General features: G+C 40.2%; 1 protein-coding gene across 1 annotated transcript in view; it reads left to right on the top strand.

Annotated features, from left to right (window-relative positions):
- slc25a33 (solute carrier family 25 member 33) overlaps positions 1-12,715 on the top strand; it is a 30,728-nt gene extending 18,013 nt beyond the window's left edge. The window contains exons 2-7 of the mRNA XM_073032261.1: positions 2,935-3,114; positions 4,208-4,285; positions 6,654-6,754; positions 9,341-9,407; positions 9,521-9,795; positions 11,060-12,715. Coding sequence (XP_072888362.1) covers positions 2,935-3,114; positions 4,208-4,285; positions 6,654-6,754; positions 9,341-9,407; positions 9,521-9,795; positions 11,060-11,250 — 892 coding nt within the window. The 3' untranslated portion in view covers positions 11,251-12,715. The remainder of the gene's footprint in view (positions 1-2,934; positions 3,115-4,207; positions 4,286-6,653; positions 6,755-9,340; positions 9,408-9,520; positions 9,796-11,059) is intronic.
- Positions 12,716-16,144: the final 3,429 nt, after the last annotated feature.

Below are 16,144 nucleotides of genomic sequence, written 5' to 3'. Positions count from 1 at the left end.
AGGAAATAGAAGGATACGACATTGTATAGGCAGAAGGGGTTAGCTTAATTGGGCATTTGCTTACTGATTAGTGTGGCATTGCATTGTGGGTTGAAATTCATGTTCCTTTGCTGTGCCTTTCTAAGAATACGTTGATGGTGAGTAGAACAGGCTAGGTTTCAAATAGAATACAGTCGGCCTTCCATATCCGCGGGTTCCGCATGTGCGGATTCAACCAACAGCGGTGAGGAAAACCCGGAAGTTCACTCTCCAGCATTTGTTGTTTGAGCGTTGTTCGCCTCGCGTCTTGTGAACGAGAGGAGTTTAAGGCTAGTAAGGGATGGCTGGCTGGCTATGTAAAATGCTACAGTCTCAACAACTTAAGGATCACGGGAGAATCTGGATCGGCTGTTGCTGAGACGGCATCAGCTTTCCCAGAAGAGCTACGATGGTTGTAACTGTACTGAACATGTACAGACTTTTTTTCTTGTCATTATTCCTTAAACAATACAATATAACAACTATTTACATAGCAGTTATATTGTATTAGCTATTATAAGTAATATAGAGATGATTTAAAATACACATGAGGATGTGAGTTGGTTATATGCAAATACTATGCCATTTTATATAAGGGACTTGAGCATCTGTTTTTTGGTATCGGTGGGGGGGGGGGGGGGGTCCTGGAACCAATCCCCTGCAGATAAGGAAGGCCAACTACGTTTGTATATTGAGATTTTATTTTGGATGTAAATGTTCTACTGATTGCAATTCTTTTCAGTTGGGCTCACAATATAGAAATGCAATGTCACTGTTAACTTGAACATGCCAGGGTTCAATCATGCATTCTCTTTCTGGTTATTAATCAATGAATAATGCCCAAGTGTTTATGTGCATTTAAGTGAGAAGGACAAAGTGAGGATTGACAGTGGTGAAACTCCTGTTGAGTCATTGACTGCCATTCAGGGCCCCAAACAGTCCTTCCAGGTGAGGCGACACTTCACCTGTAAGTCTGTTGAGGTTATCTACTGTATCCGTCCCAGTGTGGCCTCTTGTATATTGGGGAGACCACTTCGCCGAGCACCTATTCTCCATCTACCAGAAAAAGCGGGATCTCCCGGTAGCCATCCATTTAATTCCACTTCTCGTTCCCATTCCGACATGTCAACAGTAGAGGGTTTTTTAAAATCTCTGTGTGGCAGAAGAATAGTTGTACGGCATTAGAGCATTGACACAGGACAGTTCGTTTTTCTAGTTTTTTTCTCTGCTAGTGTCTTAATTCTGTGGAACACTTTCTTGTACTCTACTTTTATGTACTGCATAGTCCCTGTATCATGAATTAATTATATGCTTGTGTCGATAATGTAAAATTCTCTATCATTGTTTCCAATGTCATGATAACAATGATGCATAAAGTCAGATTAAATATTAAAACAATGTTCATGTTATTTGCATGTATAAAGTGGGCATGGCCCAAAGCCTATGATTAACACACACCTGGCATCAGTGGTTGACAAAAGTCATATTATTTAACAACTGCATAACTTTGCAAGAGCATTAAGTAACTGCTAAGGGTATCTCTGGGTCAAACAGTATCTAGTGAGGGAAGTAATTGTCAGTGTTTTGCAGGGTTTCAGCTTGAAAGATCAACATCTCCTACACCCCCCCCCACCACACCATGTATCCCACTTGACCCTCCAGCACTTGATTGCTCCAGAATCCAGCATCTGTAGTCTCTTGAGTCTGTATAGCTTTGCATAATCCTGCCTGATAATGTAATTTGCTTCTATTTTTAAAATTTTTGACAAAGGTCTGCACTGTCAAAATGGGCCCTGCATTTATTCTCCTTTTGCTTTTCACATAGATAGGCGGCGGCTTCTTAAACCCATCACCCCTGCTTGGGCATAGAGCAACGACAAGTTGCTCGCCAGAGCCCTCTATCCTGGGTCAGTCTTTCAAGTTGTCCCCATCTGGAGAAGAGCCTTCTTCTCCCAAGGATGAGATAGAAACATACAAAAACCTACAGCACAATACAAGCCCTTCGGCCCACAAGGTTGTGCCAAACATGTCCCTACCTTAGAAATTACTAGGCTTACCTACAGCCCTCTATTTCACTAAGCTCCATGTACCTGTCTAAAACCTTCTTAAAAGACCCTATTGTATCCGCCTCCACCACCGTTGTCGGCAGCCCATTCCATGTACTCACCACTCTGAGTAAAAAACGTACCCCTGCCATCTCCTCTGTACCTACTCCCCAGCACCTTAATCTGTGTCGTCTTGTGGCAACCATTTCAGTCCTGGGGAAAAAGCCTCTGACTATCCACACGATCAATTCCTCTCATCTTGTACACCTCTATCAGGTCATCTCTCATTCTCATCCTTGTATATCTCCTCTGCACCCTTTCTATGGCTTCCACATCCTTCCTGTAGTGAGGGTACCAGAACTGAGCACTGTATTCCAAGTGGGGTCTGACCAGGGTCCTATATAGCTGCAACATGACCTCTTGGCTCCTAAATTCAATTCCACAATTGATGAAGGCCAATACACCTTACGCTTTCTTAACCACATAGTCCACTTGCACAGCTACTTTGAGTGTCTTATGGACTTGGACCCCAAGATCCCTCTGATCCTCCACACTGCCAAGAGTCTTACCATTACTATATTCTGCCATCATATTTGGAGCTTCTGTTGGTGTTTCTATAGCTCTGGATTTTTACAGGATGGGGTTGCTAACCCCATACCCAATCCTCTTTTTGCAGCTGACCTTGGGTCCGTCCATGGTGGACTTCCTTTTAAGTAATTTTTAATAGAGCAATATTATCATCCTTTCCCCACAAGCCTCTATTCTCCCTTCTCTCAAAGTACAGCTCCTACAAAGATCACTTTGATTTGAGGCCACAATGGCATTAGTTAATGAAATCAATTAATTAACTTTCTGTTTGCACTTTCCACAGGTGTGGAGGAACAGTGGGGGCAATTGTCACCTGCCCATTGGAAGTGATTAAGACACGGCTCCAGTCCTCGGGTTTAACACTTCGACCAGTCTACATTCCACAGGTCAACCTCAGTACAATCAATGGACCGGGTGTTGTTCGGCCAGCACGTGTCGCACCAGGACTTTTCCAAGTTCTAAAGTAAGTGGATTATTTCCATTTGTTTTTATTTTGTTTTCTGTGTAAAAGTCATAAATTGTCTTCTAGGTATTGAGTTGGGTATTGACGCGTGTTGTTCCAAGTAGTATCCTGGATGGTTCAGTGATTGCCCAATCAATGCGTCTCAAGTTAGTTATTAATTGGTAAAGTAAGATAAATAGGTGTTGAAATAGTAGGCTTTACAATTCCTGGAGGCCACTCTGTCATTCAGTATGTTCTTGGCTGATAGAATATCTCATTTACTTTTCCACGTAATCTTATCACTTGATTTTTTTAAACTGTCCAAAATTACCTTCACTTTGTCTAGTTCTTTGATAAGTTCAAATACTTCCTTCCATTTGCCTCTCTGCATTAAAATATTAGAACAATCCCAGTTTCTCAAGTCTACTGCCTTTAATAGAAGTTCTTCTGGGGCCCTTAGCTCGCAGTGGAGCACAGGCCGTTGATAACCTCTTGTTTCCATCATACAGTGTTGATGGTCTGGTTCGAGTTCAGCAATATTTCTGTAATCCATTGTATCCACTGTACAAGGGATTGGGTTATACAACTTCATAGAAACATAGAAAACCTACAGCCCAATACAGACCTTTCGGCCCACAATGCTGTGCCGAACATGTACTTACTTTAGAAATTACCTAGGGTTACCCATAGCCCTCTATTTTTCTTGGCTTCATGCACCTATCCAGGAGCCTCTGAAAAGACTTTGTCATATCCACCCCCACCACCGTTGCCGGCAGCCCATTCTACACACTCACCACTCTGCGTTTATAGAATCTTCTATAAAGATTAACATTGCAAGTTGTTAATATTTCATAAATTCTTAGTACAGCTATAAATATCATGTTCACCAGGTGGATTTTTAAGAACTGAAAGTTCAGAATGGGACTGAGAAGGGGATTTCAGAGTATATACTCAGCCAGTCAAAGATATAACCTTGAGAGAGGATTCAGTAGCTTTATTCAGTGCTCTGAATTCAACAAGATTTATTGCACTTTGTCACTATAACATTGCAAAAGTTCACCCACAGTATTCTTTTATTTCATAAATTTCTAAATATTTGAATTGCATTTTGCAGATCCATTTTGGAAAAAGAGGGACCAAGATCACTTTTCAGAGGACTGGGACCTAACTTGATTGGTGTTATTCCATCAAGGTAAATTTAACCGCATTCTTTTAGAGGAAGGAAATATTCTTCGGTCTTGGTTTGGTTAATAGGCTCTTGTAACCATTTAATGTGCATTCTTAATACCTCGTTAGTATCTCTTGGCTTGTGATAACAAATTGTGCAGTATTCAAACCTGTATTCGAAAATAATATATGTGACCTCATTTTACTATATATTCATGCCACAAAAGGAAGAACTCCTTATTCAATATGTTGACTAGCCACCTTTCTTTGTGAAAGGTATCACTCAAACTATTGTTTACCCCTTGATGGCCATTGACTATCAAACTCCTTACTTCTGGTTTATTGAACCAGAGGGGATAACATTGCTCAACTTCAGTCACCCTAACCCTGAACTGATCCCACAATGTATGGGCTTGTTTTCAGGGACTCTTCATCTCATGTTCTTGATATTTATTGCTTATTTATTTATTACCATTTTTTGTATTCGCAGTTGTTGTCTTTTGCACATTGGTAGTCTATACAGTTTTGTCTGCAGTTTTGATCCATTCTACCGTGTTTCTATGTATTTACTGTGAATGTCCACAGGAAAATGAATCTCAACTACTGAAGTACTAGTTTTGTTCAGTTGCTGCCTTGATGTCACGGCCCATTACTGTAACTTGAGTGAAATTCTTTCACTGATCTTTCAAGAATTAATAGATTCTGGCATTGTACAGGATGACTGGAAAATTACAAATGTTACTTTGCTACTTAGGAAGGATGGGAGGCAGCAGAAAGGAAACTATAGACCTGTTAGCCTGATATCAGTAGTTGGGAAGTTGTTAGAATTGATTGTTGAGGATGAGATTATGGAGTACCTGGAGGCACATGACAAGATAGGCCAAAGCCAGCATGGTTTCCTGAAAGGAAAATCCTGCCTGACTAACCTACAGCAATTTTTGGAGGAAATTACAAACAGGGCAGACAAAGGAGATGCTGTGGATATGGTGTACTTGGACTTTCAGAAGGCCTTTGACAAGGTACTGCTCATGAGACTGCTTAGCAAGATAAGAGCCCATGGAATTGCAGGGTAGTTACTAGCATGGGTGGAGAAAGTGTATGGTCATGCACTTTGGTTGAAGAAATAAGCGGGCAGACTATTATTAGATGGGGAGAGAATTCAAAATGCAGAGATGCAAAGGAACTTGGGAATCCTTGTGTAGGATTCCCTAAAGGTTAACCTCCAGGTTAAGTCGGTGGTGAAGAAGGCGAATGTAATGTTGGCATTCGTTTCTAGAGGTATAGAATATAAGAGCAAGGATGTGGTGTTGAGGCTCTGTAAGGCACTCGTGAGACCACGTGGAGTATTGTGTGCAGTTCTGGGCTCCTTATTTTAGAAAGGTTATACTGACATTGGAGAGGGTGAATCAGAGAAGATTCACAACAATGATTCCAAGAATGACAGGGTTACCATATGAGGAACATCTGGCAGCTCTTGGGCTGTATTCCCTGGAGTTCATGAGAATGAGGGGGGATCTCATGGAAACATGCCAAATATTAAAAGCCCTGAACAGATTAGATATGGCAAAGTTACGGTTGGGGAGTCTGGGACAAGAGGGCACAACTTCAGAATTGAAGGACGTCCATTTAGAACAAAGATGCGGAGAAATTACTTTAGTCAGAGGGTGGTAAGTCCGTGAAATTTGTTGCCACAAGCAGCTGTGGAGACCAAGTCTTTAGGTATATTTAAGGCAGAGATAGGTTCTTGATTAGCTAGGGCAGTAAAGGGTATGGGGAGAAGGCAGGGGAGTGGGGAGGACTGGAAGAATCGGATCAGCCCATGATTGAATGGTGGGGCACATTCAATGGGCCGAATGGCCTACTTCTGCTCCTCTGTCTTATGGTCTTAAGTGACACTGCAATACCTTGCCAATGACTGATTGGCTGGATTGAAGTTGTGCACTTTTGTTTTTGAGCATGCAATCTGAATCTTAAGTTTGTATTTTGAATTATATATTTTTTAAATGTACGAGGCTCAAGTATTGAGGATGAAATTAATTGGCATGTTTAGCAGTTGAGATATTATGTACGTCTCTGTTCAAAGCGTTTTGGATATGTACTTCTATATCCAAAGCTGCTTTTTCAATCGAAGAATGGAACATTGCTAGGGGTAGTGGTAGAGAGAGGTAGGTTAGAGACAGCTTAAAAAACACTTCGATAGGCACACGGATGAAAGAAAAGTAAAGGGCTATGGTATGTGGAAGAGAAATGATATATTGATCTTGGAGTTGGTTAAAAGTTAGTGCAATATCGGGCTGAAGGGCCTGGACTGTGCTTGTGCTATACTGTTGCATTCTAGAATCATTGTATTTCCTGAAGACACTTAATAAATTGTCTCTATTGTGTCTATACAGAGCGATCTACTTTGCTGCATACTCTAAAGCCAAGGAGAAATGTAATGCAATCTTTGTACCACACTCTAATGTTGTCAACATGTGTTCTGCTGGCTTTGCAAGTAAGTATTTTTAATTAGATGTTTTTTGTATATAAGGTAAAGTTTTATACCTCTTTCTACAACTTAGATGTTTGTACCATTTACCCAGATGTCTGTATTCTTAATAAAATTATGCAAGTTTTATCTTTATCAACAAATGAGGTTTTAACTTGCAGCCAACTAACTGATATTAATGGACTCTTGCCTTACCAAAGTCTTATTTACTTGCACTGATAGGCACATTTCAATGTTAGTTTGAATGATTATAGCTATACCCTGTACTGGGATGGATCTTGAGCAGTGGACAGACCAATAAGTGCTGTGTGAGCTGCCTCTCCTAGGTTTGCAGATCTCTGCTCTGGGTGCCACCCCATTTCAGCACTTTGCTTAATCTGCCATCTCTGTGTGCAGTTGATTAAGAGTATTAAATAGTTTGGAGCTGGACAGAGGATTTGCCTGTTTCCCACCACCTCGCCCTGCCCGTTGTTACAAGGGGTTGTTCCCTGTGCCAAGCTGGTTTACTTATTTGGGCTCTGTTTTCAGGATTAGTAATTGGCAGAGTCACCTGCCAAGTGCTTGTTCCTGGCCCCATTAGTGCACTGTGTTAAAATATCGAACCTTAAAGCTGGCAGCGTATTTGTAAATCTACTGTTTGACTGAATTGTTGTACTTTTGGATTTTTAATTCATTATTTCAAGAAGCGTCAAAAGGAAGTAAATAGTCGTAGCGCAATGGATTCAGGCCCAGCAAGCTAGGGGCCCACTCAGCTAGGCCCAGTTTCCTGCGTTGAGCCTATTTCCCTCCAAGCACTGCCCCTTCATACACACCTAATACTAGTATACCTGTCTCAACCAATTCCTCTGGCAGCTAGTTCCACACACTCAACACCCTATCTGTGGAAAAAGTTGCCCATTGGGTTCCTTTTAAATCTTTCCCCTCTCACCATAAATTTATGTCCCCTAATTTTGGACTCCCTACCCTGGGAGAAAAGATGATTACCACTCATCTTGTCTATGCCTCTGTGTCTCATTCTCCTACATTCTAAGGAATAAAGGCCTAACCCAGCCAACCTCTCCATATAACTCAAGCCCTCTAGTCCTGGCAAGATCCTCAAATACTTTCCAGTTTAACCTCATCTTGGCTATCACAGGGTGACCAAACTATACACAGTGCTCCAAGCATAGCTTCACCAATGACTTGGACAACATACACTTGCCCTCATTTACCTTTTAGATACCTCTTTTTAAAAAAAAAAAATCTCTAAAAGGTTATCAAGCATCACTTTCCACACACAAAGCCATGCTGTCCCCTAATCAGACTCTGCCAATCTAAATGTTAGTAGATCCTGTCCCTCAGAATTTACTCCAGTAACTCTTCTCCACTACCAGTGTCAGGCCTGTAGTTCCCTGACTTGTCCATGTTAAATAATGGAACACAATTAGCCACCATCCAGTCTTTGGGAATTTAGCAGAGGCTGACGATGAAGAAAATATCTCTGCAAAGGTCTCCAGAGTTTCCTCTCCAGCCTCCTATAAAGACCAAAGATGTACCCTCGGAGATTCATCCACCTTAATCTGCAAATGTTTCTTTGACTGGTAGAGATAAAGGATCAACTTTATTTACCGTATATATTTCCATATATTAAGATTTTGGTGTGGTTTTTGGTGCAGCATGCAACAAAAAACACATTCAAAAATTATAAGAATAAAGAATTAGATTAAAAAAAATAGTTAGAGGTTAAAGTACAGATATGGAATAGTGTGCATAAATACGTAAATCCAGCATGTATTTACAATGTAAACAGCATTATAAAGTGTTTTGAAGTATTTACAGAGTAGTGAAGTGACTGATATATTTAGAGGAGGGTGTGGCTGACTATCCTCCAAAGCGTCTGCATTTGTTTATCTCTTGCCTCTTGAGTGACCACTATTTTCTCCTCTGCCATACTGAGGAGAAAAAAAAATTAAAAATCCAGTCTCTCTCCTGCAGTTCAAGACATAAGTAGCAATGCTGATCTCTAAGGGAACCTACTCTCTCTCTCACCTTCCTTTTTACTCTTAATGTAATTATACAACCTCTTGGAGTTTTTCCTTAGCCTTATCTGCCAGGTCTATCCTCTTCGCCCTCCTAAAGATTCTAGATAGTTTATTGTCATTCTTCGATTAAAGGAGAACAAATTGATATTTACTCCAGATCTGATGCAGCATAAAAAACACCATAAGTATAAAGTACACAATTAAAAAATCAATAAATATAAAAGCAATCCTATAAAACACAATGTACAAGTAACTGTTATGTACTCAGACTGATTCAATGTACATAGTGGTGCTAGGTGATGTGGAGGGGTGGGTTAGTGGGTGGACGTGTTGATCAGCCTGACGGCTTGGGGAAAGTAATTGTTTCTGAGTCAGTAGTGGTCATGGCGTGGATGCTGTGTTGCTTCTTCCCTGATGGGAATGGGACAGACAGCCCATAACCATACCTGTATTCTTAATCTTTTTATGGTCATGAAGCAATTCACTCCATCCAGAATTTCTAAAGTCAATGAATGCTTTTTTTCTAGAACTCGTATAACTTACATTAAAATGTAACCTTTTAATACACTAGGCTTTATCACAAACACATTGATGAACCCCATTTGGTTGGTTAAAACAAGAATGCAGCTGGAAAGCAGGTAGGTTGTACTTCTGAATTTATTTAAGGATGTGTACTTGTTTTATTACAATATAATTTTAACAAGTAAAAATGCTTCTGTATTTTATTTAGTTCCTTGTTATCTGGTTGCAGGAAACGAGGTGAAAAAGCAACAAATGCTTTCCAGTGTGCAAGGCACGTCTATCAAACTGAAGGATTCAAGGGGTTTTACAGAGGTTTAACTGCCTCATATGCTGGGATCTCCGAGACTGTGATTCACTTTGTTATTTATGAAGCCTTGAAGAAACATTTGGAGGAATGGAGGATCACTGTGAGGGAGAACAATAAGAATGTTTCAGACTTCTTCGGATTAATGATCGCTGCAGGAATTTCAAAGACATGTGCATCTTGTACTGCCTATCCTCATGGTTAGTATTCTTCCTCCTCCTGGTTTGGCATGAAGTGTGGAGGGAAGGAATTTTTGACAGTGGTCATGGGGAGCAGGAAGGGGTAAATGGGAGAGGATGAGTGGGATGATGAGGAGTTAATAGATCTGAGATTGTGGAGGGTATGTGAGGAAAAGGGCTGGTAATAATCTTGAGTCCAGGGAGATGGGCTAAAACTGAGGTAACATTGCAATGTTCCTCTGGGACCAAGGCACAAATTACAGTACATAAATCACATATAGTACATAAATAATATTAACACAAAAGATAATAAAATGACAGCAGTTTGTTTTGAAAACCAGAATATTTTCCCTTTAGAGTTTAATGTGTTACAAATTAAACATTAATGTTTGATTAATGCACATGTAGATGCAAATAAGAAAAAAAAATCAAAGCCAAAAATTAATATTGCTGTTCAAGAAAATTGCAAATACCTACAAATACTAAACAAAAACCATGCGAGCAACCATTCGGTGATTCTAATTTCTGTATGTGTGAGTAACACACACAAAATGCTCATTGACTTTTTATTGCCCCTTACCCGTAGATGCTGCCTGACTTACTTGCATTTTGTGTGTGTTGCTTAAGATTTCCAGCATCTGTAGAATCTCTTTGTGCTAATGTATTTGTGAGGATATATTGTTTTTACCTCTCATAAAGACTTAATGGCAAGATTGGTCCGTCTTCTGGGTCAGTACCGTTATGGTGAGAGGAAGAGTCATAGAATACTACAGCCACAGAAATAGACCCTTCGACTCATCTAGTCCCTGCTGAACTATTATCCTGCCTAGTCTCATCACATTTCTTCTGGACCATAGCCTTCCCTACCACTCCCATCCATACACTGATCCAAAATTCTTAAATATTGAAATCAATCCTGCATCCACCACATCCGCTGTTAGCTCGTTCCACACTCTCACTGCCCTCTGAGTGAAGAAGTAACTCCTAATGTTCCCTTTAAACATTTCACCTTTCACCCTTAACCCATGACTTCTGGTTCTAGTCTTACCCAACCTTAATGGATGAAGCCTGCTTGTATTTACCCTATCCCTACTCCTCATAAATTTGCATACCTGTACCAAATCTCCCCTCATTTTCCTATGTTCCAGGGACAAAAGTCCCAATCTAACCAATCTTTTAACTCACATCCTCAAGTCTTGGTGACATCCATTTAAATTTTGATTGGTTGAAGGAGCTTTGATGCTAAAGTGGAAAACTGCAAGAAAAAAACCTATTTGTTTTTCAGAAGTAATAAGGACGAGGTTACGGGAAGAAGGCACGAAATACAAGGCATTTTTGCAAACGGCACGTTTAGTGGCAATAGAGGAAGGTTACAGTGCCTTCTATAGAGGACTACAAGCCCAGCTGATTCGCCAGATTCCAAACACTGCCATTATGATGACCACATACGAACTGATCGTTCATATCTTCGGATAGCATTGGAAATAAATGGACGCTCAGCAATGGAAGGTTTCTGTGTTGTTGCAGTGCAATGTCATTATGATGACCCATAAACTAGGGAAAAATGTAGGAAGTCACTGAGCAGATTAGGTACCGTTCATGCAAAGCACAAAGACACTATTTTCTTCCTGGATCCAAGCCAGAGTGTGATACAGGTGCGACTTCTGGCATTAACATCATATATTGTGACCAGGGCATCTGCTATGTGATGACATCTACACAAAGTGTACGTGCCATTGTAGGTGCTGGCGTTATCTTCAAGCTATATCTTCCATGATCTGTTAGAAATGGTATGTTAAGATTAGCTATCTGGGCAAGTTTTCAGATGGTTACAATTGACTGCTGTTAGGCAAGATTCATCACCAATGGAAAATAAGCAGGAAACATTGATAGAACAAAGGTATTATTTTCTCTGAAAATAATCTGTGCAGTGATAACTTATGCATTGGCCTCTAGACACCACTATTTATTTTAAAGGTTAACTAAAAAAAATTCTTGCAAATTTAATTTGTGTTACCTTTCCCTCTTGGAAAGCATAGGATATTTTTTTGATCCTTCTGAAAACTTTGGGAAACACTGAAAGGAATGTATGTATATTTGTAATGTATGTGGCTTATGTAGATATGTTCAGGTAGAATGTATTTATACTGAGTGCAGTATGAAATGCATGCTACATGTAGTAATGAGAGAAAACGACAGCAAAATATTAATTTATTCAGTTTAATGTGTCTCAACAAAAATTAGAACCTGCAAAATGGTGTTTTGTTATTTTGAAGGGAAATGTAGTCTTTATTGGCTCTAGAGATAATAACTTGCTATTTTGTCCCTATTAATTATCTTTGTTTACAATTCATTTCCCCCCAAAAATTTAGTAGATTGTCCAGAATTCAGTCTTAACCAAACACCAAAACTTGATGCTTTTGTTTATATTTAAAATTACTAGCTCTGCTGTACTTTACTGTTAATTTATTGAAATTTTTGAATTCACTATTGTATCAACAAAAGGTTAGAAATCTACAACAACAATAGTTTTAAAAAAAACTCTGCTATTAATTTCATATGTGTGCCTTATAGATTTCACCAATGATCAAACAAACAATGGAATAGAGTGAAGATGTCTTTGGTCAAGAGTGTTGCAGGTCTTTATAGTTGTTACAGACTCATTCCTATACCTCTCTTAAAACACTTCATTTAGTATCTACGATAAAGGAAAGGGGAGAGGAAGAGATGCATTCTATTGCAATGCTTAAAAAAATTTCAGTAGGTATCAGTGTACTAGCTAAAGCCAGAATGTCAAACATTTGGTATGACTTTATTAGGTATTAACCTTTAAAGGACATTAATAATCAGTATAGCGTGTGTTCAGCATGTGTTACTGTTAGTTTATTTTAAAAATGAATTGGTTGAAAATTCCCATCTGAATAAATATTTGCACCATTCATTTCTTACCAAGTACTGTGTTTATTTAAACCTTTAACCATAATTTGGGAGCAACCAAACTTGATCTGTGCATTAAAGAAAGAAGTAATATCACTGGGTTCTTCTTACCACTTTGTCAGTCATGCTTTCAGTGTTTAACTGTACATGCATCTACTTACCAAGTTATTTCAGTATAATATTGCCATCGATAGAAACACATCTAGATTAACACACTGTATTGTCAATTGGACATGGACCTGTGCCCTGGATTCTAGCACATCAAAGGTATGCACTGAGCAGTTGACACTTGAAAAGGTTTCTATTCCTGCCCTGATTTTTAATTAGTAGATTTGTCTTTTAGACTAGACAACAATAGCTTGATCTAGTCCAGGGCAAACAACCTTTTTTATGCCATTGACCAATACCATTTAAGCAGTGTGGACCCCAGGCTGGGAATCTCTGATCGAGTCTTACTAGTACTCTTTTTGTCGTCAGCTATGGATATGTGTTGTCACACTGATAGAATAGATTCATAATGTTGCAACTGGAAGTGCTTGCTGGTGAGAATATATCAAGGAGTGCTCAATATTGACACTGTCCCTCGAAGCCTCATGGCAGTTTGACAAAAGCTGTTAAGTAAACCTGTAATCTCTCAATTGGTGAATCTGTACTCATTCAAATGGAACACTTTCGGGAATAAACACTGAGGATGGCTGGTTGAGCTTGGATTGAAACCATTACGAGGGAAAAATTTAACTGACGTTATCCCACAATCAATCTTTTGCAACCGGTCTAACTTTTGAAGATTGGCTTTATTTCTCACATGTACATGGAAACATGCAGTGGAAATGTGTCATTTGCTTCAACCCCCAACACCTGCAGGGAGGCAGCTTGCAAGTGTTGCAATGCTTCCATCACCAATATAGCATGCCCACAACTAACCGTCTCTTTCTAATTTAAAATGGGGGAGAAAACCCACCATGGTCATGGGAGATTGTACAAAATTGTTAGAATACTGTATGAATTGAATCTCAATCTTACAGGTGGCATTGTGTAAAGTTTTACGCTATCTCCTACACTGCTGCTGCTAACTATAGTAGTAACATTCCCTATTCAAACCAAGGACATCCTCTGTTGTGTTTTATGGCACTATTGTGATTAATAGCATAGATTAGGCCACATAAACAGCAGTAGGACTGCAGATGCTGGAAACTCGAAGGCATACAACTGCTGGAGGAACGCAGCAGGTCAGGCAGCACCCATAGAAAAGAACAGTTAACATTTTGGGCCGAGACCCTTCTTCAGGACTCATATAGAATGGGTATAGTCTATAGATATAAAATGCCAGGAATAAACATGCTTCAATATGTGCCAACCAAGTGAAGCTAAGTCTGTGCATACTAAACAACAGGAGTATCAACATTCAAGACGAATGTAATCCTACTTCATTTCACAGCACAGTTTGGGTCACAAGCGCACAGAATGCTGGAGGAACTCAGCAGGCCAGGCAGCATCTATGGTGAGGAGTAGAGAGTTGATGTTTTGGGCTGAGACCCTTCATTAAGATCTGAAAGGAAAGGGGAAGAAAACAACATAAGAACTTAATGCTGTTGGCTCTGGATTTTCTACAAAATCTCTTGCATTCATGCATAGTTTGGGTAGCTTTGTCATTATGAATCATATACCAGTGCATGATTCATCCTTCCTAGTTGTCAGACTGTTTCTGACAATCTACTAGCTTCAGGACTGGTGTTGATACATTTTTAATTCCTTCATGCATTTAAGTAAACAGATGAGATCCAATCCAGACCTCTTGAATTACTCACTTGGTAACAATCATAGAAAATGGAACATACATCTCAGACCTTTTGGCCCACAAAACTGTGCAGAACCAATTATACTAGTAACCAAATGGCCATTTCAACCCTGGGGATAAAGATACTGTTTGTCTACTCTGTTTTATCTATGATAGCATAAGGATTACTGTAACACTTCCAGAAAATATGGCCAATTATGCAAGGTATAAGAATAAGGCAGTTTTTTTGTTTGCAAGTTTGTGGAATTGATTTTGTCTTGTGCAGATTTAATGAAAGGGCCATCCATCTCTTGAACACAAAGGTCCTTAATCAACCATGTTACCCTCATTATAAAGATTCATAGTAAGACATGACAAAATATGAATCACTTCCCGTATCTTACTACCGGACCAAGTCATACCGATGAATTTCACCGCCACCCTCAATGCGCCAACAACCTAAAGTCAATTGAGGGGAAGTCCTCTGGAAGATCAATGTTTAATTCCTGACAGGCATTAATGGTTCCCGTTTTCAGCTTTGCATATCAGAATCTGCACTGGTAGCCCCTTTGTGTTCATGTTTATCTCTCTCCAAGCAGCCGTCTGCAGGCTTAAAACACCCCTCCCCCCACTCTGCCCCATCTGTTTTCTCCCTTTCTCATTGTTTGCCGGCATCTATCAATTCATTCACCCGCCATTCCTGATCACCTCCTTTACCTGTCACTAATCTGCTCGGGGGGAGGGTCTCGACCCTAAGCGTCAACTGTCCATTTCCTTCCAGAGATGCATTCCTCCAGAATGCTGCGAGTGCTGCTCTGAATCTCCGCGTTTATGTTACACCCTTCCTCAGTGCGCCAATCACCCTGGGCTGCTTTCTCACGACTCCCCTTCTCTCTAAGCTGGCCATGTCGTGTCTCCACTCTCAAACTCTGTTGCAGGTTTCTTTTTTGCCCCCGAATTGTCGACAACTCCTTTCTTCCCACAGACTGTGTATTATTCCAGATGAAAGGTCTCGGCCCGAAAAGTCGACCTAGATAGCTGGCTGATTTGCTGAGTTCCTCCAGCGGGGTGGGGGTGTTTATGTATTATTTGCTTGTTTTTCGTGTGATGTTCTGTGCCTACGATTCAGCTGCAAAATTTTCCTTACACCTATGCATATAACAAATAAACGCCAATTAGACTTCAGCTGCCATCCGATTTCTGAATGGGCATTGACACTACCTCACTACTTTTTAACTTCTATTTTGCACTACATATTTAACTATTAAATATATATACTTACTGTAATTCACCTATTTCAATTATTATGTTTTGCACTGTACTGCCAACACAAAGACCACAGATTTTCACGACATATACCGACGTATTAAACCTGATTCTGTTTCTGCATGCCCACTGAGCTAATCGAGTTTATCGTTGCGGATTCCAGCATTTGCCGTTTCTGGTGTCTCCTGATCTACAGTAACCTGAAATAAAAATAAAACACTTTGGAGGGATAGACGGTATCTGTGGGCAGAGCGTCAGAACCTCGCATCCGCGAAGTGGTTGCCCCCCAACTCTCTCCCCGGGCTGTCCGAGCAAGCGGTTGATTGACAGTAGTCCGGGGAGGGGGGCGGTGAAGGACGTGATGACGCAGGCCCTCCGGCGCAAGGCGCC

This window comes from Hemitrygon akajei, chromosome 29 (genome assembly GCF_048418815.1).
Source record: "Hemitrygon akajei chromosome 29, sHemAka1.3, whole genome shotgun sequence".
In the NCBI taxonomy this organism is placed as follows: domain Eukaryota; kingdom Metazoa; phylum Chordata; class Chondrichthyes; order Myliobatiformes; family Dasyatidae; genus Hemitrygon; species Hemitrygon akajei.
The sequence above is the reverse complement of the archived record's forward strand: the minus strand, read 5'-3'. Positions and strand labels throughout refer to the sequence as shown.